Source organism: Zootoca vivipara, chromosome Z1 (assembly GCF_965207765.1).
Source record: "Zootoca vivipara chromosome Z1, rZooViv2.hap1.1, whole genome shotgun sequence".
NCBI lineage: Eukaryota > Metazoa > Chordata > Lepidosauria > Squamata > Lacertidae > Zootoca > Zootoca vivipara.
This window is the reverse complement of record NC_142583.1, coordinates 6,005,057-6,030,004: the sequence shown is the minus strand read 5'-3', so window position 1 is coordinate 6,030,004 and position 24,948 is coordinate 6,005,057. Positions and strand designations below refer to the sequence as shown.

The following is a 24,948-nucleotide window of genomic DNA, read 5'->3' as shown; positions in this document are numbered from 1 at the left end:
ACGTTTTATGGAGCTGGTTGAGGCATCTGGGAGATCCGGAGTCCAGGGGAAAAGGGGTAGAATTAGATAAAAGTGGTTAAAGGTTATTATGATAGAAGAAATAATATTTGAATGTATGGAAAAATTTTGGGGTATAAATTGTGAGGCTAAAGGAAGAATTAGAGATGGATGGGAAAATAAATTTAGATTTGGATTAATTAATGAATTATAGGTTGAGGATAGTCGATGGTTTTTTTTTCTTTGTGTAGACTAGAATTGGTTGTGAAATAATGGGAAAATTTAGATTTAATAAATGGACCCAGTGTGGGGGGAATCGAGGAAGTCCACAATGTCAAGTTAATGTAAGAATTGATATGTTTTTTTTCTTTTTTGATTATGTTTTATTTTTATTTTTGCTTTTTTGTTTTTGTGTTGAAATGTTTGAAAATCAATAAAAAAAAATATTTGGGGGGGGGAATCAGCCCACGTGGAGTTTGTTACCAATCATCCAGTCTTGATGGCTTAAAGGCATGTGTTGCAAGGAGGACCGTGTTACAAGCCAGGACTGGTCAGCCTATGGTACTCCACATGGTGTTGGGACTCCCTCTCCCAGTAGCCCCAGCCATCATGGCTACTCATCAGGGAAAATGGGGGGTTATCTGTCCATATCTGAAGGAGCCACAGGCTACCCACCCTGTTTCAGGCTATGGTGGGCAGTCGCTCCAGAGCATTCATGGCCACATGATATAGTGATGGCTACTAGCTTAGATGGCTTTGAAAGGAGGCTAGGTAAATTCACAGAGGAAACATCTGTCTTTGACTGTTGGTCATCGATGGTTGGTCATATGTAAACTCCAGGCTGATTTAGAAGTTAATCAGGGGGCAAAGACGAGGGCTTTTGACATCATACCCTGCTTACTGGCTTCCTTAAGGCATCTGGTGGACCAGCTCCCCTCACCCCATACCCTTGGCTGAGCCAAATGAGATTGTAGTCCCACAACATCAAATGCTTACCCTTGTCCACATGGAAGAAATGGAATCATTTGATCTTGCTTGGTAATGTTCTTCTGTCAAATAGTTAGCAAGTTCTCCTTAAATGGTGTTTTACATTGACAAGTACATACGTTTGATCTAAAAATGGCTCTCTACTGCATTAACTTCACTTGAAATTGACACTCTGAACCAAAATGTGTTTTTGGCATAATACCACTTTCCCTGCTCTTCATCCCCATTTTAAAACTCGAGCTCCATCCCACTGTAGGCAAGTCCTGTTTTCAATTGAAATACTATTGGAAGGCAGGCAGGTGGTGATGCCTGGCTGCTTTGAGTTCCATTCAGCCTCCCACAGTCAAGTAAATAATTGTAGAGCACCCTTGCAGACAAAAGAGCTGGCTCAGCTTATGACACAGGGGCGGTGAGAATCTTGTCAGCACAAAATGAGGAGGGAAGGGTTGGCCGCTTGTCAAGGGACTGGCAAATCCCCAAAGGAAAGCAGAGGGAGCCATTTGGGCTTTTTATCTCCCCTAAGCTTCTGGGATCCATCTGGGCTCAGTCAGCTACAGTAGGAAGGTTACTGTGGCCGGCTGCAATTGAGCAGAGGAGAAATGAAAACTTTGCAGGGGAAGGGTGTTCCTTGCAGAGTTCCTTGCAGAGGTGTGGGGCCCTCTCCAGTTGTAGAGAAATCTGAATAGTTTCTCTGAATAGTTTCTCAGGTTACCAGGGAGAAGAAGTGCAGAGGGAATTGCAGCAAGTTCTGTTCACTTGGGGTAACATTTCACAGCAAGTTACATATATAACTCTTCCACTGCATGTTTGAAATGCTTGTGTTTACATTTATATGACTTTGTTGCATAGAAACAGTGGCACAAATTTTCAAGCAGATATGTTTATCTTAATATGTGTACACTTGTGGATGTTTGAGTTCTCCATCAGATCCATTTAAGATGTGTCAGATTGAGGTCAAAAGTGAAGAAACACAATTCAGTCTTGAAGTCCAGAAGCTGAATGTGGTATGGTATGGGTTTATTATTATTTTAAGCCTTGCACATGCAGCGCAATGCTCAGTTTAGATGCTGATGATGAATTTGGAATCTGAAACATCTCTGCCGTGAACATAAAATCTTCAAATGCTCTCTCACACACAAATTTATGGCTGGAGGAGAAAATGTGATGCTCCCTAGGACAGTGTTCAAAATAGTCATGTCCATGCATTGAAATTTGTTATTTATTTTCTCTTGATGTCCCAAGTCCATTTGTTTAGATAATATGAATTTTAATCTGCTTGGGATAGGAATTGCTGTTTTGTTTGTTGCACTCTTTGCAAAGTTCTGTCACTGTATAGTGACTAAAACATCTAGGATGTAGCTAAGCAGACAGAAGCAAGGTTGATGAGTGGATCTGGGACCACTCATGTCTCTGGGATAGGACACCTCCATCTATCCCAGTGGTCAGTACAGTGGTACCTTGGGTTACAAACGCTTTGGGTTATGTGTTTTCAGGTTGCAGACCGTGGTAAACCCGGAAGTACCGGAAAGGGTTCCTTCCGGGTTTTGCCGCTCACGCATGTGCAGAAGCACTAAATTGTGTTACACGCGTGTGCAGACACAGCGCTGCATGTTACGGATGCTGCGGGTTGCGCACGTGCCTCCGTCACCGATTACGTCCACAACCTGAGGTTCCACTGTATTAAGGATGGAGAGCAAATCCAGCCTTCATTGCAACCAGGGCTTTTTTCAGCCAGAACTCTCTGGAACTCAGTTCCGGCACCTCTCAGGGGGCTCCATTGCTATTCTAGGAGAACAAGGAAGGTGTCCATGGTGAGTTCTGGCACCTCTTTTTCTAGAAAAATAGCACTGATTGTAACCAAGAATGCCATTAAGTGTGGAGCTGCACAGCAACTATTTACTTAGTTGAGAGAAAATAATAGAGGTGGTGGTACTTGGAGCACTGCTGGGGTAGAGGCAAGGGCCGTGTCCCAGAGATGTGAGTGTTCCCAGTCTCTGAAAATCAACCTTGCTTCTGTCTTCTGAGCTACATCGGATTCAGTTTTGTAGAGGTTGCTGTGGAAAGTGAGGGATGTGTGTGCAAAGATGTGTGATCAAACCGGTGTCTGGATGCAGCAGTGGGATGGATAAGGTCTAAAAAACTATGTCTGGATCCTGGCAGGATGGACACTCTGTCGGTGCGTGGTTCCCAGGTCAAGGAAGTACCGTATTTTTCCATGTATAAGACTAGGTTTCCCCCCTAAAAAATAATGTCCAAAATTTGGGGGCATCTTATACATGGATAGATCTCCCCCCATTTTCTTAAATCAGAGTCCCCCCAAATAGGGGGCATCCTATACTTGGGGGCGTCTTATAGATGGAAAATATACGGTAATTCAGATGCCTGTGCTAGATGGGGTTGCTCTCTCCCTGAAGGAGTAAGTGCGTACTTAAGAGGTGCTCCTGGATCCAGCTCTGAATGCACATATGTTCTTGGTGGCTAGGAGTGCCTTTTATGGCCTTCAATTGGTAAAATCACTACGGTCAATTTTGGATTGGGATAGCTTGACCACAGTTGTCCATGCATTGCTAACCTCTTGGTTGGATTACTACAATGCACCATGTGTGGGGCGGCCTTTGGCTGAGTTGGAAGGTGCAGCTGGTGCAAAACCAAATTACTAGTTTGGGGGGGGGGGCAAAATAACCTCAGCCCGCTTGCAGGATTTGTGCTGGTTGCTAATCTGCTACTGGGCAAAGTTCAAAGTGTTGGTACCAGCATATAAGGCCCTTTACAGCTCAGAACCAGGTTACTTGAGAGACTGCCTTATCCCTTAAATGCTCAGGGGATAGCTGCAGTGCAGGACAGTTTCTTCTGCAAGTTCCAAAAATTTCAGAATCCTGCTCCACAGTAACCTGGAGCAGGGCTTTCCTGTGGAATAGTATTCCTGTCAAAATAAGACAGGCACCCACTGTCTGCACGTTCCAGAAACAATTGGAGACTGTTACAGCTGGTTAAATGGGTCTTTGCCACGAGTGTCTAGTTTGTATGGTTTTATCACAGGTGTGTAATCTGATATGTGTAGCATCTGGGAGGGACTTGCCGTAGTCAGCCTGCAGGCTTCATTTTGAAAATGAGTCTCTAAGCTGAGCTCATGCTTACAGTGTAAACCTAATATTTGTTGCCCCCACTGCTGACCTGCCCACTCTGGGTAACTTGCGTGTTGAAGAGTTCTGGAGAACTAAGGAGCTTGCCACACTTTTGTGACATTTTGGTTGGTCCCAACTGATGCGTTGCCTAACCATGGATTTTAAAGTTGTAACGGAAGTCTAATGAAAGAGTCAGCTGGTCAACTACACAGGCAAAATTTAGTGTATTTCCTATTTATCACACTTAACCTTGATTGGTTTCATGTTTCTCAAGCATTTAGAAAGCCACAGGAGCTTTTGTACCACTTGCTGGGGGAAAGGAGGATGATTTTCCAGCTCTTATTATTATACTGTACTTATTTATCTTCCGCCTTTTCCCCAGACAGGGACTCAAGGCAGCTCATGCAAAGTATAACAGGCAATAGAAGGTGTACATGGGGGGGGGTATGTGTGGGAGAGAGTATTACTACAGCATTCTCCTCTGCTAGTGCTTAAGAGCTTCCAGCACAGGATAGTAAACCTGATCTTATCAGTGTTGTACTACAACAGTTTTTCTTGTTAACAGCATCTGGTTCACTTCCGAGGGCTCCTCTCTTGACCCACAGAAGGAATTTCTGCTGCTTCTCCAATAATCTTCAAATCATTCTCCCACCACCGCCACCTCTCTCACGTGTGTGTGTGTGTGTGTGTGTGTGTGTGTGTGTGTGTGTGTGTGTTTGGCAAAGCTGGTGGACGAAACCAGAACAGATCCTTGGTCAACATTTCCTTGTCTCAAAATGAGTGCTTATTCCTGGAGAAACTACTACTCTAGATATTCAAGCCTTGCTATTTTCTAAATAGATAGAATAGAAAAAGGGAGAACTAAAATAATGAAAATCAGATATGGTTGAACCTCTTAGTTTTCACAGCATTAATATTTTTGAATGGTCCTACATTCACTGCTGCTCCCTTATCTTCTCAGTGGTGGTTAGGAACAATTCTCACAAATTCAGGCAGATGATGGGAGAAGGCTTTGCCTACCACTCCCTGCCTGAGATTCTGGTTCAGCCATTGTGATTTGTACTTGAGGGCCTTGAGACTAGGCTACAGCAACAAGCTGTATGTGAGATTTGCTTATTAAGAACAAGGTGGACCACAAGCTTAACATGAGTCAACCATGTGATGCAGCAGCAAAAAAGCTAATGCTATTCTAGGCTGCATCAACAGAAGTATAATGTCCAGATCAAGGGAAGTCATAGTACCACTCTATTCTGCCTTGATCAGACCCATAGCTTTCAAGTTTTCCCTTTACTCGCGAGGAAGCCTATTCAGCATTAGGGAATTTCCCTTAAAAAAGGGAGAACTTGACAGCTATGGTCAGACCCCACCTGGAATATTGTGTCCAATTCTGGGCACCACAATTTAAGAAGGATGTTGACAAACTGGAACGCGTGCAGAGGAGGGCAACCAAGAGGATCAAGGGTCTGGAAACCAAGCTTTATGAGGAATGGTTGAAGGAGCTGGGTAAGTTTAGCCTGGAAAAGAGGAGACTGAGAGGAGGTATGATAACCATCTTCCAATATTTCAAGGGGTGCCTCACATGGAAGAGGGAACAACCTTGTTTTCTCCTGCTCCGGAGGGTAGGACTCAAACAAATGGCTTCAAGTTACAATAAAGGAGATTCCAACTAAACATCAGGAAGAACTTTCTGACAGAGCTGTTTGACAGTGGAACGGTCTCCCTCAGGAGGTTGTGGCCTCTTCTTCCTTGGAGGTTTTTAAGCAGAGGTTGGGTTGCCATCTATCATAGATTCTTTAGTTGAGATTCCTGCATTACAGGGGGGTTGAACTAGATTACTAGATGACTCGTGGGTCCCTTCCAACTCTATGATTCTAAGACTAGTCACAAGTTGTTCCTAAATATCATGGCCCACTTCTTTGACAGGGTGAAACGCATTACAGCAACTGAACCAACTGCAGGGGATGTTTGCAGCCTTTCTGCTCTTAAGTTTGCTTCTGACATTTATAGCCCTAAATAGCTTGGGTGCGGCATATAGCAATATCAGATGCCTTTGTAGACATTGCTTTGAGCTCTTGGAGTGATTTTATAAGAATCTAGTGCACAAATATCTGAAATTACTTCCCTTTCTGAAAGATGCAATGCTGGAATCCTTTTTCCATGGCCTGAATTTCTTGTGGAGGTGCTACAAAACCATTGCTCTTTGGGCTGGCATTTGGTGGCTGAAGCTAAGCCAGCCTGGAGTTTGTCAGTTCAGCCTTACAGGTGAAACTCAGAAAATTAGAATATTGTCGAAAAGTGCATTTATTTCAGTAATGCAACTTATTATTATTTTTCTTTTACTTTTTACAAATGCTTTCTTTTGGAAATTCCACAGTAATAAAACAAATAGTTACAATAATACAAAAATAAACATCGCTATTACATTTCATTAATTACATTCCATTTATAATTGACCTGCCTAACGATAAATTATTACAATTACAACAAATAAAGGCTTGACATATCTTGCTTTGCATGTCATGCATCTATCTCATATATTGGTTTCACCTTTTAAGTTGCATTACTGAAATAAATGCACTTTTCAACGATAATCTAATTTTCCGAGTTTCACCTGTATATTTAGGTTTTGGTGCAGTTTTTATTTGGATGGCATGCTTTAGATTTTTATCTTTTTTAGTTTGGTTTTCAAGTGGTTGTGATTTGCCCCACCACCACCACCACCTTTAGGCTGGGGCAGGATATAAAGTCTCACAGATAAAATTAACTGCAAGTGTAATAAATAATAGGAACCAAAGTGTTCTGTGGAGTGGGTGCATGGAAGGAAGCAGTTCTGGGAAGCACCAACAGAGAAATGGAACCGAGGGTGGCTGCCCATTTGACAGCAGTTGTTGAAAGAGTTGCACAGTATTAGGTAAAACCTTTTTTCTTATGCTTCAGTTTTCTGTTGCACCAGTTTTTATAAGGTTTGGAGCAGCAAATACGGTAATAAATGCCTCTGATTGTCCTTGGGATGTTCCTCCAGAATGAAGGTGTCACAGGACTTTGATGTGAGAGATCTTGAGTGCTGCTACATTCCCTGCCAAAAGGTAGCCTTTTGAAGACTAGAGTTCTGCATAGAGAGGGCCCATGGTGCATAAATGAAAGAAATAGTTCATCCTGATGGTGGGAAAAGCTGCCCCATGGGAGGGACCCTCCAACCATTTACAAGTTTGGCTTCTGAAGAAATAGAAATGGAGAAGTGTTGTTGTGTCAGGAATTTCCACTTCAGTCTTTGAGGAAAGGGTTAAGTAGCTTTGGGGGTGGGCAGTACTAGGGAAACTGAAATTGTTTTGGACATCTGAATTCCACTCTAATAAGATGTCCCAGGTGGCTGGGGAGTAATCCTAAAATAGCTGCAGCTCTTAATTGCTTCTGTAAAGTCAGGCTTGCAATCTCTGGGGAAGAACAGCTCCCTGGCATGCTTTGATAGCTGACTAACCTTAGAAGGTGTGTTTGTGGATCAGAGATGAAGCGGAATGTCGCCAGCAGATTTTGGGGATGCCCCTAAGGCCTAAAGCTGCCTCTCTTTCTTCTCTCTCTCTCTCTCTCTCTCTCTCTCTCTCTCACACACACACACACACACACACAGGAATCCTTATCTGTGATATGTCCGTTAGAGATTTCAGGTGAACACAAGGAACACAGCATTTACCACCCCTCTGCTTTGTAAAAACCTTGCTGATGTTGATCCAAAACATGCCATAGCTAGCATGCACCATAGCCAAGTATGTATTCTAGTAAATATGCAGGAAAAGAAACGTCTAGAGTAGGCATAGGCAACCTTGGCTCTCCAGATGTTTTGGAACTACAACTCCCATGATCCCTAGCTAACAGGGCCAGTGGTCAGGGATCATGGGAGTTGTAGTTCCAAAACACCTGGAGAGCCAAGGTTGCCTATGCCTGGTCTAGAGTAACTACAAGTTGCCGGTGTGCAGCAAGTGGTCCAGGATCAGATGGGAGCAAAGACTTAAGCAGGAACAAGATGTGGAGGACCAGCCAGGAGCTTAGTTACCTGCTCGGTTGCTTGAGGCCGGCAGGGGAAATGACTGCTAGGATGAATCAGTTGGGAGAGGAAGTCCAGAAGCTTCTGTCTTGTGTGTCTGGAGAAGGAGTGTATGACCTTTTTTACTTGGTTAGTGCCGAGGCGTTTTGTATTCTGTACCATATTTGTCTGGAGAACGTGTAAATATACTTGTAGCAAGTGCAAACTGGTTGCCTTGCTGGAAGAGAAGGTATAGCAACTTGCGGCCCACCTAGCCGCAGTTTGAGCTGCAGGACAAGATTAATAGTTTCTTGATAGAGCTGAGTGGACTGTGCTGGAACAGCAGCACAGGTGGGGTGTCCCTACAAAGGAGAAAGATTGCCCATTGCAAGAGACAACCCCCTGGAGGAACATGACACACAGAAGTAGGACTGTCAGGATCTATGCTGTGTCATTGGAGCTGCAAAATCAATTTCATGCTCTTACCTCAGACACCTGGGCCTGAGGAGCTAGGACAGCAGTTGCCAACCTCAGAATATACCAAAGTGGCTGTGAAAGGTACAGTGCACAGAATGATTTCTGCCACCCCCCAGAAGATGAAGAGACAGGAGGAGATGGACTTGGAGGACTCATGGACTCATTTTCTATTCTTGACCTTAACCCTTCAGATGTGGATGAGTATGTTGATAACCCACTTGCTACCTTCCAAGGAAATGAACTCTGAGAAAGAGAATTGCAGTCTGAAGAAGACAAGCTGAGAGGAAGTAGCAGCAAGTACTTGAGCCATTAGGCTCCTGACTTTGTAACCTATCCCAATAATATCCAGCTAAGCTCCAATATACAAGAGGGGCAGACTAAACAGCCATTGCAGACCTTAGAACATTCCAAGGAGCCTTTAGAAGGCACATTGTATAGAACGATTCCTGCCATTCCCCAGAGGAGGAAGAAATTTGTGGTGGTGGTAAGTGACTCCCTATTGAGGAGGATGAAAGCAATAGTGTGCGAAGGAAACAGGATGTCCCAGGAGCTGTGCTATCTTCCAGGTGCAAAGATTCATGATGTGACAGAGAAGTTGCTGAATCTTATAAAGCCACCTGACCACAACCGCTCCTTCTGATTCATGTGGATACAAACAATACTGCCACAGACAGCCTTCCAGTTAGGGATGATGAAACTGGGCAGAAGCTGTAGAGCCTTGGGGCACAGGTGGTATTTTCATCACTCCTTCCTGTTGATGGTCATGGCCCAGAAAGGAAGAGGAAAATACTGGAGGTAAACAACTGGCTGTGTAGGTGGTGTCACCAGGAAGGTTTGGCTTCTTGGATCATGATCTCCAGTTCCTTAAGGAAGGACCTCTAGCAAGAGATGGGCTGCACTGCACAGTGGGTAGCAAGAATATGTTTGCTAAGAGTCTCACAAACCTGATCAGGTGAGCTTTAAACTAGATCTTGAGGGGGAGGGAGACAACATTACAGATGACAGAAGAACACCTGGTTCTGGAGATAATAGCTTCATTGATGCACAGGAAACTGAGGTGGTACTCTCAAAACCTGTCAAAGGGCAAGAAACTACAATAAGAAAGCGGCTAGAGAGAATGACTATTGGTTTCAGTTGTCTGTACCAATGCACAGAGCATGGGAAACAAGAAAGACAAATTAGAGCTCTTAATACAGGATGGCAAATATGACCTAATAGGTATTACGTACTGAAACCTGGTGGGATGAGACTCATGAATGGAATGTAGAAGTTGAGGGGTATAATCTATTCAAAATGAATATACCAAGCAGGGAGGAGGAGTAGCATTGTATGTAAAGGAAGTGTCCACTTGTGAACAGATCCATGACCTGGAGCACAGAAGACAGATTGAGAATACAGTGGTACCTCGGTTTGTGACTGCCTCAGGGAGCGACCGCTTCGGTTTCCGACCACCGCGGACCCAGAAGTGTTTACATCCAGGTTCCGCGGTGCTCAGATGCGCAGAAGCGCTCTATCAGTGCTTCACGCACGTGTAGAAGTGTGCCTCAGGGAGCGATGAACTCGGGGAGCGACTGGCTTCCCAGAACCAATTGTGGTTGCAAACCAAGGTACCACTGTATATGGATAAAAATGGTAGGAGAGGGAAACAACAGTGACCTTACTGTGGGTGTCTGCTATAGACCTCCAAGCCAGACTGAAGACTTGGATGATGCTTTCCTACAGCAGATTACTGTACCAGTCATTCACAAAGGAGCAATATAGTAGTCATAAGAGACTTCTACTTCCCCAATATCTGTTGGAACTCAAACTCTGCCAAGAATGTAAGGTAGGAACAATTTTTTTCCATTGCCTTGCCAACAATTTCGTTTCCCAGAAACAACAAGGGGGTCATCTATCTTGGACCTGTTCCTCACCAACAGAGAAGAACTGATTGACGAAGTGGAAGTACTCTGAAACTTGGGAGGAAGTGATCATGTTGTCTTGGGTTTCATTTTATACAGGCAAGGGAAAGCTTTAGGAGGAGCTTTCTGAGGGTAAGAGCCGTTCGGAGGTAAAATGAGCACCTTCAGAAGGTGGTGGACTCTCCTTTGTTAGATGTTTTTAAGCAGAGGTTAGATGGCCATCTGTCTTTTATACGGTACTTTAGTTGAGATTCCCTCACTGCAGGGGGTTTGGATTAGATGAATCTTCAGGGGATCCCTTCCAACTCTATGATTCTATGATTAATATAATGACAAATACTCCCAATTCTATACTATTAAGTAAATTCTGCAACTTGTATGATTTAGGTAAATGAAGCAAGTTTGTCTGACAACTCTCTCTGTATAATTCTGCTTTTTCCCTATTTCATACATCTATATATTTTCCTTCTGCCAGTCATGGGAAAGAGCAAGCAGCCATGTCTTGCCCTGAAGCCTTCCCACCTGCTGGAAGTCAGAGTGGATTGGTGTATTGGTATGCTATAAATAAAGTTTCCATTTTTTGTGATTCATGAATTCCCTGAATTTGAGTGCGTAGAATCATTTAATTGTGGTTGCTGTAACAATTCAAAATAGTTGTCTGCAACCAAATGGAACATTTATATTACTGAGGAGCATGAACTAAAACCTCTGGTTATGCAATTCACAATCCTTTTGCCACTGCACAGTTGTTTCTGCTTAGTAATAAGGGGTGAGGTTATAACATTTCTTTTTGGTTCTCTGTATACATAAGGACACTAAGCAAGATCATTTATATAAGGACAAGTGCTACTAACACATTGGATGTGCTGGATTCTGGGCTTAAGTGCCCAGAACCCTGCAGAAACAAGGCACAGTGTTAGTGAGCAAAAGTGTTTTCTCTAGTGAAATGGAAAGTAAATGTCCATGCTGTCTGTTTGAATAATGCATATTTTTAATTTTTTTGCAATAAATACATTAACAATACAAAAAATGAATGCACGCCCAGTTGCATCATACCTTTAACCCAAGTCAAATATTTCCCCTCATTATCTCTCTCCCCCACTTTTAACAAGAAAAGCAGGTTTTAATTCAGTGGCTGCCTTCAAATGGCATGCTAAACTATGGTGAGATGTGAACAAGCCTTTATCTGTCCCTGTGTTCTTCACAGTAAAATATGAGCATTCATTGACTGCTTTTGACTATGTCCGTGCATCTCTGCTGATCAGTTTTAGACGTTTATGTTTAAAGTCCTGATCTGTAGTCTGGGACCTCCATACTAACTGCACAGGATTGTGTCCGGGGGAGGTTACTTTGATGTTGCTAACGCAGTGGTTTGACTTCACCCCTGTAGGTGCACTCCCATTGTCTCTCAAGACAGATGGATGCCAACAGTCCACAAACGAAGGAACAATTCAGCTCCTGCTTATTTTGGGGTGGGGGTGGGGAATCTTCCTCCAGTTTGTGTGTCAAAGAGTCCTCACAGGGTGGTGGTAGTCGTAAACTACTTGCTTACCAGTAAATTTTGGAGCATTTGTTGCATAGCTGTCAAGTTTTCCCTTTTTTAAAGGGAAATTCCCTTATGCCGAATAGGATTCCTCGCAAGAAAAGGGAAAAGTTGACAGCTATGATTTGTTGACCAATAGTGCAGATGAGTGTGGAAGAAAGGTGTGCATGATTTCTATGAGTGGTCGTCCTTCCATATATACAAAGCTTGTTTTCTGAGCTCTTGCTGAAGAAGGGCTGGGAAAGCAGGGTGCTGTGATAAACAGCTGACATAACAGAAGTGGCAATAATCCTCCATTAAATATCTTTCAGCTGATGGGGCTCACCGGATAATTGACTTTCCAGCAGGAATTACTGGCTCAAACTAAATCAGCAGGCATTAGGGCAGCCTGCTGCCGTTTCGAAAGGGAGAATGTAGCTTTGCCTGACTCTGACAGGGACTATTCATCTTGGTAATTCAGTGTATGTGTCACTACCAGATGACACTAAGACTGTAGACACTAAAGTGGCTCTAATTAAAAACTGTTTTTGTTTGGAATTCCCTTCATGAATTCAGTAGCTTTTTATCTGATTTAAGATCCTATGTGCTCACCACCAGATGGTGGGTGGGTGATCAGAACCAGCCGGTGGTGTTTGACCTCCTCTGGTTCGCTTTTTGTCTGTTGCCCAGGCTACCTTTTACACTGTGGTGTTTGCAGTTCAGACGGCAGCAGAATTTGTCCTTCTGTTCCCACAACCATTAGAAGCAAATGCTGCTTGGCCACTTCTTCCTGCTCTGGCAACTCCTTGGGATGATGAGATTCTCATTGAAACGTGTCTACAGTGGGAGCAGATTCTAGTGGGAGGGCAACTGCACCTCAGACCCATGAAGTTAAGGGTTCACATAATCACAATGTGGGTACATGTTAAATAGTGTTCAGGGGTTTGCTTGAACGCAAGATGCTTAATATAGGGTTGAGGCAAGGTGCACATGGTGTGTCTTGTGGTTCCATTACAATGGGGGGGGGGAGTGTAACCCATATAATCTAGCAGGCCATGTAAAGGGCTTGAAAAGAGTTTGTGCAAATTGAAAAACCAGTTGCTTTTCATATGCACTGTTCCAGAACAAAGTCAGAAATCGCCCTTCCTTGAGCAGGGGGGAGGTCTTCTCTGAATTCAACTCTTAGTTCTTGCTGATGTTGACCCACAGAAGGTGGCTGTAGCAGTTAGGATTTCCTGTCTCTTGACCTAAATGCTTCCTCTGTTGTAAATAACCCATTAGTGTTTTACCTTTTAATCACTGCCTCTTTGTTCATTTTCTTCTTTAGAATGGGAGCCTGAGCTGGAATGAAGAAGCTGATGGCAGCAGAGGAAGAGAGGTATCTCGAGACTTTGCCAAGGTCAGTGCAATGACTTGAGTTTGAGTGTACATTTGAGCCTAGTGGGAAAACAACATTTGAGTTGCTTTCTTTAGGGTGTATCTGATGCTGCGTTGAGCCTGCTTTCACTCACACAAGACTTTATCCTCTCCTCCCCACTGTAGCTCCCAACGCACCCAAAAATCTGGAGCGGAATTTGAGGGGGCACTGGTGGGGTGGGCTTGAGGGGAGGATAAGGGGAAGTCCTGTTACACAAACAGCAGTGCTCAATGCAGCCCATTGCAGTGAAGAATGTGTTAATCCCTGGTATGGTTCTGCAGCTGGAAGGGAATCCAACAAACTAGATTTCAAGGTCCAAAGAAAGATACAGCCCAAATTCACCATATGTCTGGGTTGACTTGTTTTTCCTTCCAAACCCAACCCAGCATGAATTATAATCTACTTGCTTTATTCCCCAGTTGTATGAACTGGATGGTGATCCTGAACGGAAGAAGTTCTTGGATGACCTCTTCATTTTTATGCAGAAGAGGGGTGAGTAGAACTCTTACGCTGAGTTTTGTTTCGATAACCTGAAAAGTCACACAGAGGAATACACCTGCTAGTGTCCTGTGCTAGAATTGGAGCCCTTCCAATGAAGCTGCTGCTTGGATTGGCTTCGGAGATTTTGTTTCTTGGTGGGTGGGGAGAAGAGGAAACAGTACCTGCTGCTTCGAAGGTGGAGAGTTATGAAAGAGAATCCCATGAAACAGACATCTTAGTTGAAGCTTGAGTCAAAGAGATACTGTCATTTCTCCCCTTCCAGACTTGGTTTGAAACAAGGATAGGCTCATTATTATTGAGACCTGTTGTGAGGCAGTTACAGTGTAAACATTGACAGCAGGAATGGAAAGAGGATAGGAGGAAAGGAAACCGCAGGAATGACAGCATTTGCACATACGTGGGTTTCCATTTCCCCTACACCAACCCAAGTAGAAGCAAGAGGTCTGTTAGGTAAATGTGCCTCACCCTGCAACCACAAGTTTCTTGTTCTCATGGTAGAATGTATGTTGAAGTATTTAAATAGCAAATGTTCTTAATGGAGCAAAGAAAAGAAGCTGTGTGTGTGTGTGTGTGTGTGAGAGAGAGAGAGAGAGAGAGAGAGAGCGCTTGGGTGGGGGGCGGCGGAAGAGGCTTCTAAACAATCTCAACAGCTAAGGGAACCCATAAAAAACAGGTTTTTCTATTACTGTCAAATAAATACAACGAATCTCCTCCCTGCTTAGTGCCACTAAATTTGGAAGCAAAAACATAACCTCTGTTGTCTGTAGTGTGTTTTGCTTGCATCAGTCACAAAATGAAGGGTTGCTGTGAGGATCTTTTAGCTCTAGATAGATTTCTGAAGTTGAACAAGCTGCTCATCCTTTCCTAGGTGGCACCAGTATTGTAGGTTGAATCAGCACAGGCTGGTAAGTTGAAGATTGATCTTAGGGGCCCAGTGTGAAAGACAAACAGCAGATTTCACATGAGCTCCTGAAAAAAGAATTGAGGATGAAAAGCCCTGGCCCTGGATACCATCCCCTGACAGGCTATTTGTGTCCAATGCTCCGCTGCATCAGGCCTAATGCAGATCAAATGTGTGGGCCTCCTCTGAGCACAGCAGGTTGCCACAAAGCAGCTGCACCTGCAAGTGATAAAATGCCTCTTCAGTGGCAGTAATGACGAGAGAGGAGAGGAAGGCTTTAACACACTGGGGAGGGTGGAGATTGCCCCCTCTGTGACACTAAAATAGAGAAATGAGAATAAATGGAACTGGTTCGTCAACCTTTAGCCAATGCTTTCAAATTATAGGACTCTGTTTTGGATTCATGAAGACGTCGTCCCTTTCTTGGGCTATCCTGAAGATGAAAGGTTGCCTTGGAGAATTGCATTTCTGCAAAAGCCCTCTCATCTGTTTTAGGGCCAGCAGACTTCCTGAGATCTACTCAGGTGTTATGGCTGAGGTTTTGTTAAGCAACCGACGTCCTTGTCCCTTGTGCATGAAGTTACATGAGTTAAAAAATGGATTAAAACAACAAATTTCAGAGGAGTGGAGCTACTGCTACCATCAAACCATCAAATTGGATGGTTCAGTCTGTAGAGCAGGCCTAGGCAAACTCGGCCCTCCAGATGATTTTGGACTACAACTCCCATCATCCCTAGCTAACAGAACCAGTGGTCAGGGATGATGGGAATTGTAGTCTCAAAACATCTGGAGGGCTGAGTTTGCCTATGCCTGCTGTAGAGCATGAGACTCTTCATCTCAGAGTCATGGGTTCGAGCCCCATGCTGGGCAAAAGATTCCTGCATTGTAGGGGTTGGACTAGATGATGCTCGTGGTCCCTTCCGACTCTACAAAGTTATGATTCTCTATTTCTATAGAATTGTAGAGTTAGAAGGGACCCCAAGGGTCATCAAGTCCAAGCCCCTGCAATGCAGGAATCTCAACTACAGTTGGCCATCCAACCTCTTCTTAAAACCTCCAAGGAAGGAGAGCTCACAATCTCCCAAGGGGGAACGTTTCACTATTGAACAGTTCTTGATTGTCAGAGAGTTCTTCCTGATGTTTAGTTGGAATTTCCTTTCTTGTAACTTGAAGTCATTGGTTTGAGTCCTACCCTCTGGGGCAGGAGTAAACATGCTTGCTCCATCTTCCATGTGACAGCCCTTACGATAGTGCCCAGTGCTGTCATACACTTCCCCTTGTCAGAGAGTTGTTGTCAGAGAATCGTTGTTTCTCAAAACACACAATAAATACAGAAAGGGGCAATGCCAGAAAAGTAATTTATTAAGGAGAGAGAAAACACCAGGCTTTGTTAGACCCTCCGCAAAAAGTGTGTAGGCAGCCTCCCCCTTCCTAGTATTGTCTTCCCTACAAAATTCTGTGTCAAGTAGGGATTTTTAGAGGTGGGGCATGGGGAAGAGAGTTTCTGCTTACAACCCTCCTGGATGATTTGGTGGCTGTTGTGTGAGAGAACTGACATGTGATGATCATGACTTTGGGAGCTCACTTACTATACTCATGCGCCCCAACAGCTGTTTTCCTCTGCTTATCGAGGCTGCCTGTGACGGAACTTGAGCTATAGTTCAAAGCTTAAACAAGGTAATTCATTGCAAGAATATAAGAGCCTGGCTTCTGGATCAGACCCAACTAGTCCAGCATCCTGTTCTTACAGTGGCCAACTAGATGCCTCTATGGCAGGGGTCAGCAAACTTTTTCAGTAGGGGGCCAGTCCACTGTCCCTCAGACCTTGTGGGGGGCCGGACTATATTTTGGGGGGAAATATGAACTAATTCCTATGCCCCACAAATAACCTAGAGATGCATTTTAAATAAAAGGACACATTCTACTCATGTAAAAACACCATTCAGGCCCCACAAATAACCCAGAGATGCATTTTAAATAAAAGGACACATTCTACTAATGTAAAAACATGCTGATTCCTGGACTGTCCGCGGGCCGGATTTAGAAGGTGATTGGGCCGCATCCGGCCCCCGGGCCTTAGTTTGGGGACCCTGCTCTATGGGAAGCCCACAAGCAGGATGTAGGTGCTCCAGGCCTCTCCCCGCTTGTAAATCCCATCAGCTGGAGGTAGAACATAGTCATCATGGCTAGTAGCTAGTCACCTTGATCCAGTGTTTATTTGTGAAATATATTTCTATCCTGTCTTTCCACATCTGAGGAAATGCTCAGAGTGGCTCATGTAGTAATCATATACAGTAGTAAAAACAGGAACACAGTAAAACAAATAATTAAAGTAAGGCAAGCACCATAAAAATAGTCCAAGCAACAGGGGCCAATGCCTCAAATTTCACCAGGCAAGCTGTTCAGGTTTGCTTAAACTTCTTCAGTAGGCTTTGGGGGGAAATGTGAGCAAGCATCTCCAGGGGCAGGGAGTTCCACATCCTATGAAATTAGTCTTAGGTTCAAGCTATAGGCTTTGTGTTCATTTATTATTTATTAAATTTGTATACCGTCTGAAGACCATGGGGTGGTTCACAACATAAAAATACAAAATGTATAATGAAACAAGAGCAAGAACAAACAAAATAACCCCCCCAAAGACATATAATGTTTAATCAGCCAAAGCCCTGGTTATAGAAAAACATTTTTGCCTGGATCTTAAAGATATATAATGAAAGTGCCAGGTGAGACTCCCTGGCCAGAGCATTCCTCAAATGGGGGGCCACCGCAGAAAAGGCCTATTCTTGTGTCACCCCCCTCTGGACCTCTCGTGGAGGAGACACATGAAGAAGGGCCTGACTGCATTAGCTTTCCCCTTCCATTCTTCTGCTAGCTCAGCATCTTATTCTCACAATGTCCAACAGAACCATTATATCAGAATACCATTATCTGGATTTCTTTAGAAATCTTCTGGAAAATATAGGTTGTTTTCCAGGCAAATAAACTACGCTACATTGGGAATATGGGTGTGCATCAATTCCCAAGAAGGCGAGGATGCTGGATTGCAAATGGTGGTGTTGCCAGGAAAACTGTTTTGTTCATTTAAGTTCCTCCTTTGTGAAGATCTCATAAAATGCTTCTGATTGTGCCATTCTGCTGCTGTTCAAGGTTTCCTACGTGACCTTAGTTTTCCCAGATGGCTTGTCCGTTCTGAGTTTGATGTATATATACATAGAAGAGGCTTTGTAAGCCCAAGCGTGTGGTTTTAATGTTTTCCTGCTGTTGTATGCCTTATCTGCATGTTTTCAGATGTGGAAAAGCTTGCAGCAAATACTGATATTGATGAAAGCGTTTGGCAGGGGGTTCTTTTATCTCCAGGCAGCAGTGGCACTTATCAAGCCTGTCTAGGGAATACCCTTAATACCTCCTTCCCCCCCTTTTCTTTCCTGCAGCTTCACCACTAAGTTTTTGCTACCTGGAGGATATCCTAGAGTCTGAATATTGCCGATATTTCTCCTTCAGTAGCAGGCCAAATCAAGTGAGCTAACAGGAGCATGTTTACCTTAATTCTGCTATACAAATTCCTTACAATGGTGTTGTGGACTTTCTGTTGTGGGTCCTGGAGGAGATTAGTGATGAGCAAAGAAATAAGGAAATTGTGCTCTGTTGCTTTGAACTAAAACTAGTGCAAAATTCCCCTGTCTTTTCAAACCCCTGAGCTCTGAACTATTGTGATACTAAAATTCAGTTATTTGCTGCTGTGGGCAATTGGTTGATATTATAAACTTGGAGTATTTGTATTTGTATGGAAAATATAAGAGAAGAATACTGATGAAAAGTGGAAGGTTTTTTTTTACCATATACACTGTTATTTGCTACCTTTTCCATCTCTGAGCTTGGAAGATGCTATTCCATTAGGCTTTTGCTGTGGAGCCTTCTGTGGCGCTGCCTTGAGGAATTTGGAAAGGAAGTCATGGCTTCAGAGAGAGTTAAGCCATTCACCGATTCCAGCTTTCGGATACTTTAAGTACTAAGTAAGAAGGAAGGAACATACAGAATGGAGTGCTGTAAAACAGCTTGCTCCTTGGAATTTCTCTCAGAAGGAGCCTTTTATAACTATGTAGAAGTGCCAGTCTCTTTCCAAGTGTGAATTAGGTGCAAGCAGGGAGGACTTTTGGTATCAATGGTTCATACCAGCAAGATCTCCCACCTTTCTCTGGAGCTCAATTGCAAGATGCTTCTCTGCATTTTGAACCTCTGGGGCTAGGTATGACAGCAACAAGTGCTGCCCCCCTACCCACGTGCCTGAAAGCTGAAGGCACAGAACAGGATCTTGGAATGCCTCTGAAACCAATAATTGCAATAAAGGCTTTTCCCCTCATGAGAAGAGCTACGTTGCACAGGAGTGTGCATTTTGTTCTTGTTGTTGACTGCCAGTCTTCGGAATTTGTGGGCTCTTGCTCATCACAGAAATCTCAGTGCCCTGTTTCACTTCGTAGCAGCGTACCTCTCACGTTAGCATAGCTCCTTATTATGAGTCTGAACTTCCATTCATCCACACTTAGCTTTCTTTAAGGTAAGTCACATGAAGATACTTCCATCTTCTTGTCTTGCTAGGGATACCCTTGGACCCTTTCCCCATCCAGCTTTAGTGCTGATGACTTCTGTTCAGATGTTTCAGTTAGTGTGCTTTACTAATTTAATGCTGGGCACTCAGGCCACACGATGAGGCTGAGCCTCTTGAGTGCTGAAGGAAAAAGAGGGCCTCTTCGCCAACATGCCTGTGGAGGCCTTTGCTTCATATCTGAAGCCAGTGGGCTCAAGCCTGCCCATTTAAGCCTTTAAGACATCAATGGATCTGCTTTAACTTCTTGAAAAATTGTGTTTCTGCTTCAGATATCGCTGGGGGAGTTAGTTCAAGGGTCAGAGGGGTGAGAACCCCACCAGTAGCAGAGCTGTTGAACATCTGGTAAAGATGTTATGAGCGTGAAGTATATTGAACCCAGCTGTGCCAGTAGCCATTGAGCAACTGAACACTAGCGAGGCTTAACGTGAACAAACTCCATCAGAATGGGCCTAGGGAGTAGTGTTGGGACATAGTGGGTGCATCGGCACAGATTAGGCAACTTTGACTGGGTGGGTCGCCTTGACACAAGGACACAGGTGCCTGTTAAGTAGCCTTCAGTTTGGCAGCTCATCTAATAAGCAGGAGCAATCTGTCAGGCTTGTGTTATTCAGGGGGTGAAGGGGAAGCAGAGCCCAATGGCATTTCCATGGGTGCAGATAAGAACTGAGCCTCACATCAAATAGAACATGATTAATTGCTCTCCTTCCCAGCTCCCACTTTGATAAACATATGTGAGGGCCCACAGGTTAGCAGATCAGGTAATGACTATCACATCAGGAGGTGTGAAGATTCACTGTGGAACTAGACAAGGGGCTTGGGGCATGGGATAAGTGATGAGGGCTGCTGTGGGATTGGGGGGGGGGGGCAGACAGGCAGAGAGGGCTTCTTTCTCTCCGGACTGTATTTTATTACCTTTCAAACAAGTCCTAAGGGCAGAGCCTGTAACTTCTTGCTTTGCCACATGCACAGAGATTTTGGCAACAGACGTCAGCTGCGTCTGATGGAAGTGGAAGTCCAGAGCATCTGCAGGGCACCAGGTTGTAGAAGGCTGATCTGGAACATTTCTGGCCCTTTATTGGAACATTGAGGTAGCACCTGGCAAAGTATGCAGGATTGGTTGCTCTTTGTCGCTTGTGACATAAAAACTTAAGAAGAGCCTGCTGGATCTGGCCAGTGGCCCATCTAGTCCAGGATCCTGTTCTCATAGTGGCCAAAGAGATGCCTCTTCCGGGAAACAAGCAAGCTGGACCTGAGCACAAGAGCTTTCTCCCCTCCTGTGGTTTCCAGCAACCGGTAAAAACAGATGGTAGCAATTCCTCCAGGACCTCCAGTCACTTCCCCCAAGCACCATGTTTCTTTTACTTGTTAAAGCTTTTCAAAACCACATTTGGCCCTCATTGGGCCCAAGATTATTTTAAAAGCCAATCACAAATACAAATCTTAAACAATAACTTGAAATAAACCAGAGTGTTAAAACAAAGAAGAGCAAAATTTAATACTTTCAGTATCATTTTTTAAAAAACCATTAAAAGCAGAGGGAGACGAGACCTAAAAGGGGTCTAGCATGGGACCATCTTCCTTTGGGAGGGAACTGCAAAATTGGGGTGCTGCCACTGAAAAGTTTTTCCCATCAGCAAGGTATCCTGCATTGTTGGGGCATACAACAGATATGGGAGGTGACAAATCAGAAAGAGTTTCCTCACAAGTGCTTCCAGAAAGCGCACAAGCAGGAATGAAAGACCCTAATCCCCATCCCCACCCCTGCCACCATAACTGTCTCCCTACTGCCTCAACTGGTGTTCAGAGGTACACTAACTCTGAATATGGAGCTTCTATCTTAGCTAGAGTAGCCACTGATAGGCCAGTTCACCTACAGTTTGCTTAATTCTTTTTAAAATCTATCTGAGACAGTTTTCCCAGTGCAAAAAGAGTATTTAAGTTCTTTACCATGCTTGCTAGGAAGGGCTGCCCAGCACACCTGCTCCAGAAGGCTAAGGATGCTTGTGCAACATCTCTCAGAAGCTCTGATGGCCCTGCGAGATCTCGCAAGAGCATCCCAGAAAAGCTGTTTTCCACCAGGAAACCCTGGAGCAAAAATAACTTTTAAGTCCTCTGCCTTGCTTGTGTTAATTTGCTGGATTTCAACTGGCGACATTTACCCTCTGGGTGTAGGGCGGTATATAAATTCAATAAATAGTAATACGGTAATAATAACCATGTCTGGCTGAAATTGTGCAAGTTAAATGTGTGTAAGACTTGATTGTACTATGACATTGACTCCGTTTTTGGGGAGGCAGAATTGTGGCACAGAGTAGAAGAGTGGAGTTTTGGTAAATTTTCAGGCTAAGCTAACAGAGAGCAAAGGATCCAGGTCTCCTGGTCGTGATCCTTTTGCATGCCCATTAAGCCTACCACACACTCTTCCTAGCCAATGTTGAGATTCAATAGGAAGTTTTTTGTTTTGTTTTTTCTAGAAAAGTATGTAGGCTGCTGAGCAGTGAGAAGGAAGGGCATCGTGTTATCAGTGTTTCTTTTTTTCTGTCCTATGGTGATAGGACTATCAGGCCTTTGTTACCATGTCTCTCTAGGAGCATTTTGCGGGGTACTTTGTAGTCTTAACTTTTTGTACTTTGTGGATGGACAACTGGCGGTCAGAGGGAGCCATAGAATCATAGAATGGTAGAGTTGGGAGGGGACCCCAAGAGTTAGCTAGTCCATCCCCCTGCAATGCAGAAATCTCAACTAAAGTATCCCTGGCAGATGGGTAGAGTAATCTATCCCAAGACATGATATGCGTCTTCCCCACCCTGGTGCCTTCCAGCTGTTGCTGGACTACAGTTTCCATCAGCCACATCCATGAAGGCCAGTGGTCAAGGCTGATGGAAATTGTACTCCAGATTGTATGGAGGGCACCAGGCTGCCATGCATAGAGCTCATGGCAAAGGTAGGATTTCAGTACACATCTCTCATAGGCAGGCCTCGCCCCTCTGCTTAGCACAGGTGTAGTCAGCATGAAGCCCTCCCAATTTTGCTGGCTCACAGTTGCCACCTCCTTTGACCATTACCTGTGCTGGCTGGGTTGGATGGGAGCTGTAGGCCCACAGCATCTGCCAGGCAGCACGTTGGCTACCTCATAACAGCATGTGGCAATTAGCTGGTGTTCTTACGTTCTGCTGTAAATTGGATAGGTGTCACCCATCCACTGGAATCTCCTTTCCTTTAAAATAGAGTCATGGTCTCAAAGCTAAGCTGCCTGGATGCGCAGCTGCCTAGGAACCACAGACATGCCACCTTATTTGGCAGGGGACATCCTGTTGGGTGCACAATATTTGCCACCAGCCTGTTTGCTTGTGACAGCAAATACCTTTCTTAATTTTGCCCTACCTTTGGTGGAGTTGGGCACCAAGCACCACAGTTCAGGTAGCACCTTTGCCATCCTGGAGATCTTTCCATCAAGGTCCCAAACATGCCAATTTGGGGCAGGGAGTCAAGTATGCATGCAAGTCTGTTGCAGCAACTAAGCTTCATTTATTTATTTTAGATTAGATTAGATTTATATACTGCCCTTCATAAGATCTCATGGCGGTTCGCAGAATAAAATACAGGATAAAAACAAATAAATAAGTAAAACAAAACGGCAGAACAATACCACCACCCTTCCCACAGACACATTTGAAAGGGTGTAGAGTACTATTAATAAGCCAGAGGCCTGGTTGAAGAGGGATGTTTTTGCCTGGTGCCTAAAGGTGTGTGATGAAGGTGCCAGCTGAAGGTGCCAGCTGAAGCTCCCTGGGGGGAGAGCCACTACAGAAAAGGCCCGTTCTCATGTTGCCCCCCTCACGTGGAGGAGGCACACAAAGAAGGGGCTCAGATGGTGAACGCAGAGTCCGGGAGAATTTTATGTTTTATATTTTAAATTGCTGGCACAGAGCCCTGGAGAATTATTCTTCTCTCCAGGCTGTAGACATTTTGTCATCTCCAGTTCTGGACTCAGAAAAGCCTCTGTTGTCCCCTGCGCCTGAAAGCAGACTCCTTGGGCTGCTGTTTATTATCTGTGCCCAGGGCTCCATCTGATTTTGATTACCCTGTATCAGAGGTGAGGTGGCTTGGGATCATGTAGCAGCAGGGGTGAAGCGCGGGGGGGGGGGGTCCTCTGTTAGTGAAAAGGGGAAGTGCATGCAGAATGTAAGGGCAGAGGAAACAGCCCACTCCCTTTGCTGGCAAGAGGTTGACCCCTCTGTCTGCATCGCCGCAAACCAAGAGGTCCCTGTGTGCTGTCGGAATAGAGAGACACACACTGGAAAGTACAGTAGAAATGAGCTTGCCATCAAAAGGCAACAAGTCCTGCCCCGTGCCCCCCGGTCAGTGACCTTTCCCTCTGGAATTCTCCCCTCTGACCCCCAGATCATTAATCCCCCCACTGCCAGATGACAGTAATCCATCATGGGCCCTGACAAGCCTCGCAGCCGGCCGTGAAAGGATCTGCTCAGCCTCTGTCTCTGTCCCATGATGCTCGTTTCTCAGCCTTTCCTGTTCAGCGCTGGGGGCTTCCAATAAAGACTTAACGCCTTTCTCTTCCTACCAGGGGGCTGGGAAGGCAGGCTGTTGAGGGCTGTACGAGGAACCTTTCCACACTTACTGTGCCTTGTTTGCTTCTCTCAGTCTCCACCTGTGAAAGGCTCAAGCATCCAAAACAGCACCGGAATGGAGAATGGAGTCTGCTTTCCCTTTACTGTTAAATCTATTTTTAAAATATTTTTTTAAATGGCTTTTGTTCAGTCTTTCAAATAAGCACCAAACTGTCATAGCTGTCAAGTTTTCCCTTTTCTCGCGAGGAAGCCTATTCATCATAAGGGAATTTCCCTTAAAAAAAGGGAGAACTTGACAGCTATGAACTGTGCATTTAAGAAGTGTGCATGCACACGAAAGCTCATACCAAAATAAAAACTTAGTTGGTCTTTAAGGTGCTACTGAAGGAATTTTTTTATTGTGCATTTAAAATTAAGCTGTCCATGTTAAGTAAATGCAACACGGTATTAAAACCTGGAAAACAAGCACTAAAAGCAGAGGAAATACCAGAATAAAACTGATCATTCATTAAACACCATGGAGAATAAACAAACAAACAAACCTAGGCAAGCAGATGCCGGGCATGTGCTGGAGAAACAGCACCCAGCAGGATTTAATGCCTGCTTATCAGCTGATAAAACAGAGGTTAAATCCTGCTTTGTCTGTCTGCTGCTTACTTCCCTGTTGGAAACTGGCTGGGGCTGCCAACACATAATTGACCCCACCCCACAGCTGATGTCTCCCAACACAGTCAGCTGATTGACAGGTGGGTGTGGTGTGGGGGGAACTGGTCAGATTGGACTCCCTGGCAGGCCAAGATTGGCCCCTGGGCTGGAGTTCCTCAACTCTGGTGTAGATGCATGACTATAACTCTGTACAGGCAACTTCCTATTTTCCTAACACATATTTGTATTGTGGATTTCA

General features: G+C 44.4%; 1 protein-coding gene across 1 annotated transcript in view; it reads left to right on the top strand.

The window, feature by feature from the left end:
- ARID3B (AT-rich interaction domain 3B) overlaps positions 1-24,948 on the top strand; it is a 56,041-nt gene that overhangs the window by 10,830 nt on the left and 20,263 nt on the right. The window contains exons 3-4 of the mRNA XM_035112397.3: positions 13,358-13,429; positions 13,867-13,939. Of these exons, the coding sequence (XP_034968288.2) occupies positions 13,358-13,429; positions 13,867-13,939 (145 nt within the window). The remainder of the gene's footprint in view (positions 1-13,357; positions 13,430-13,866; positions 13,940-24,948) is intronic.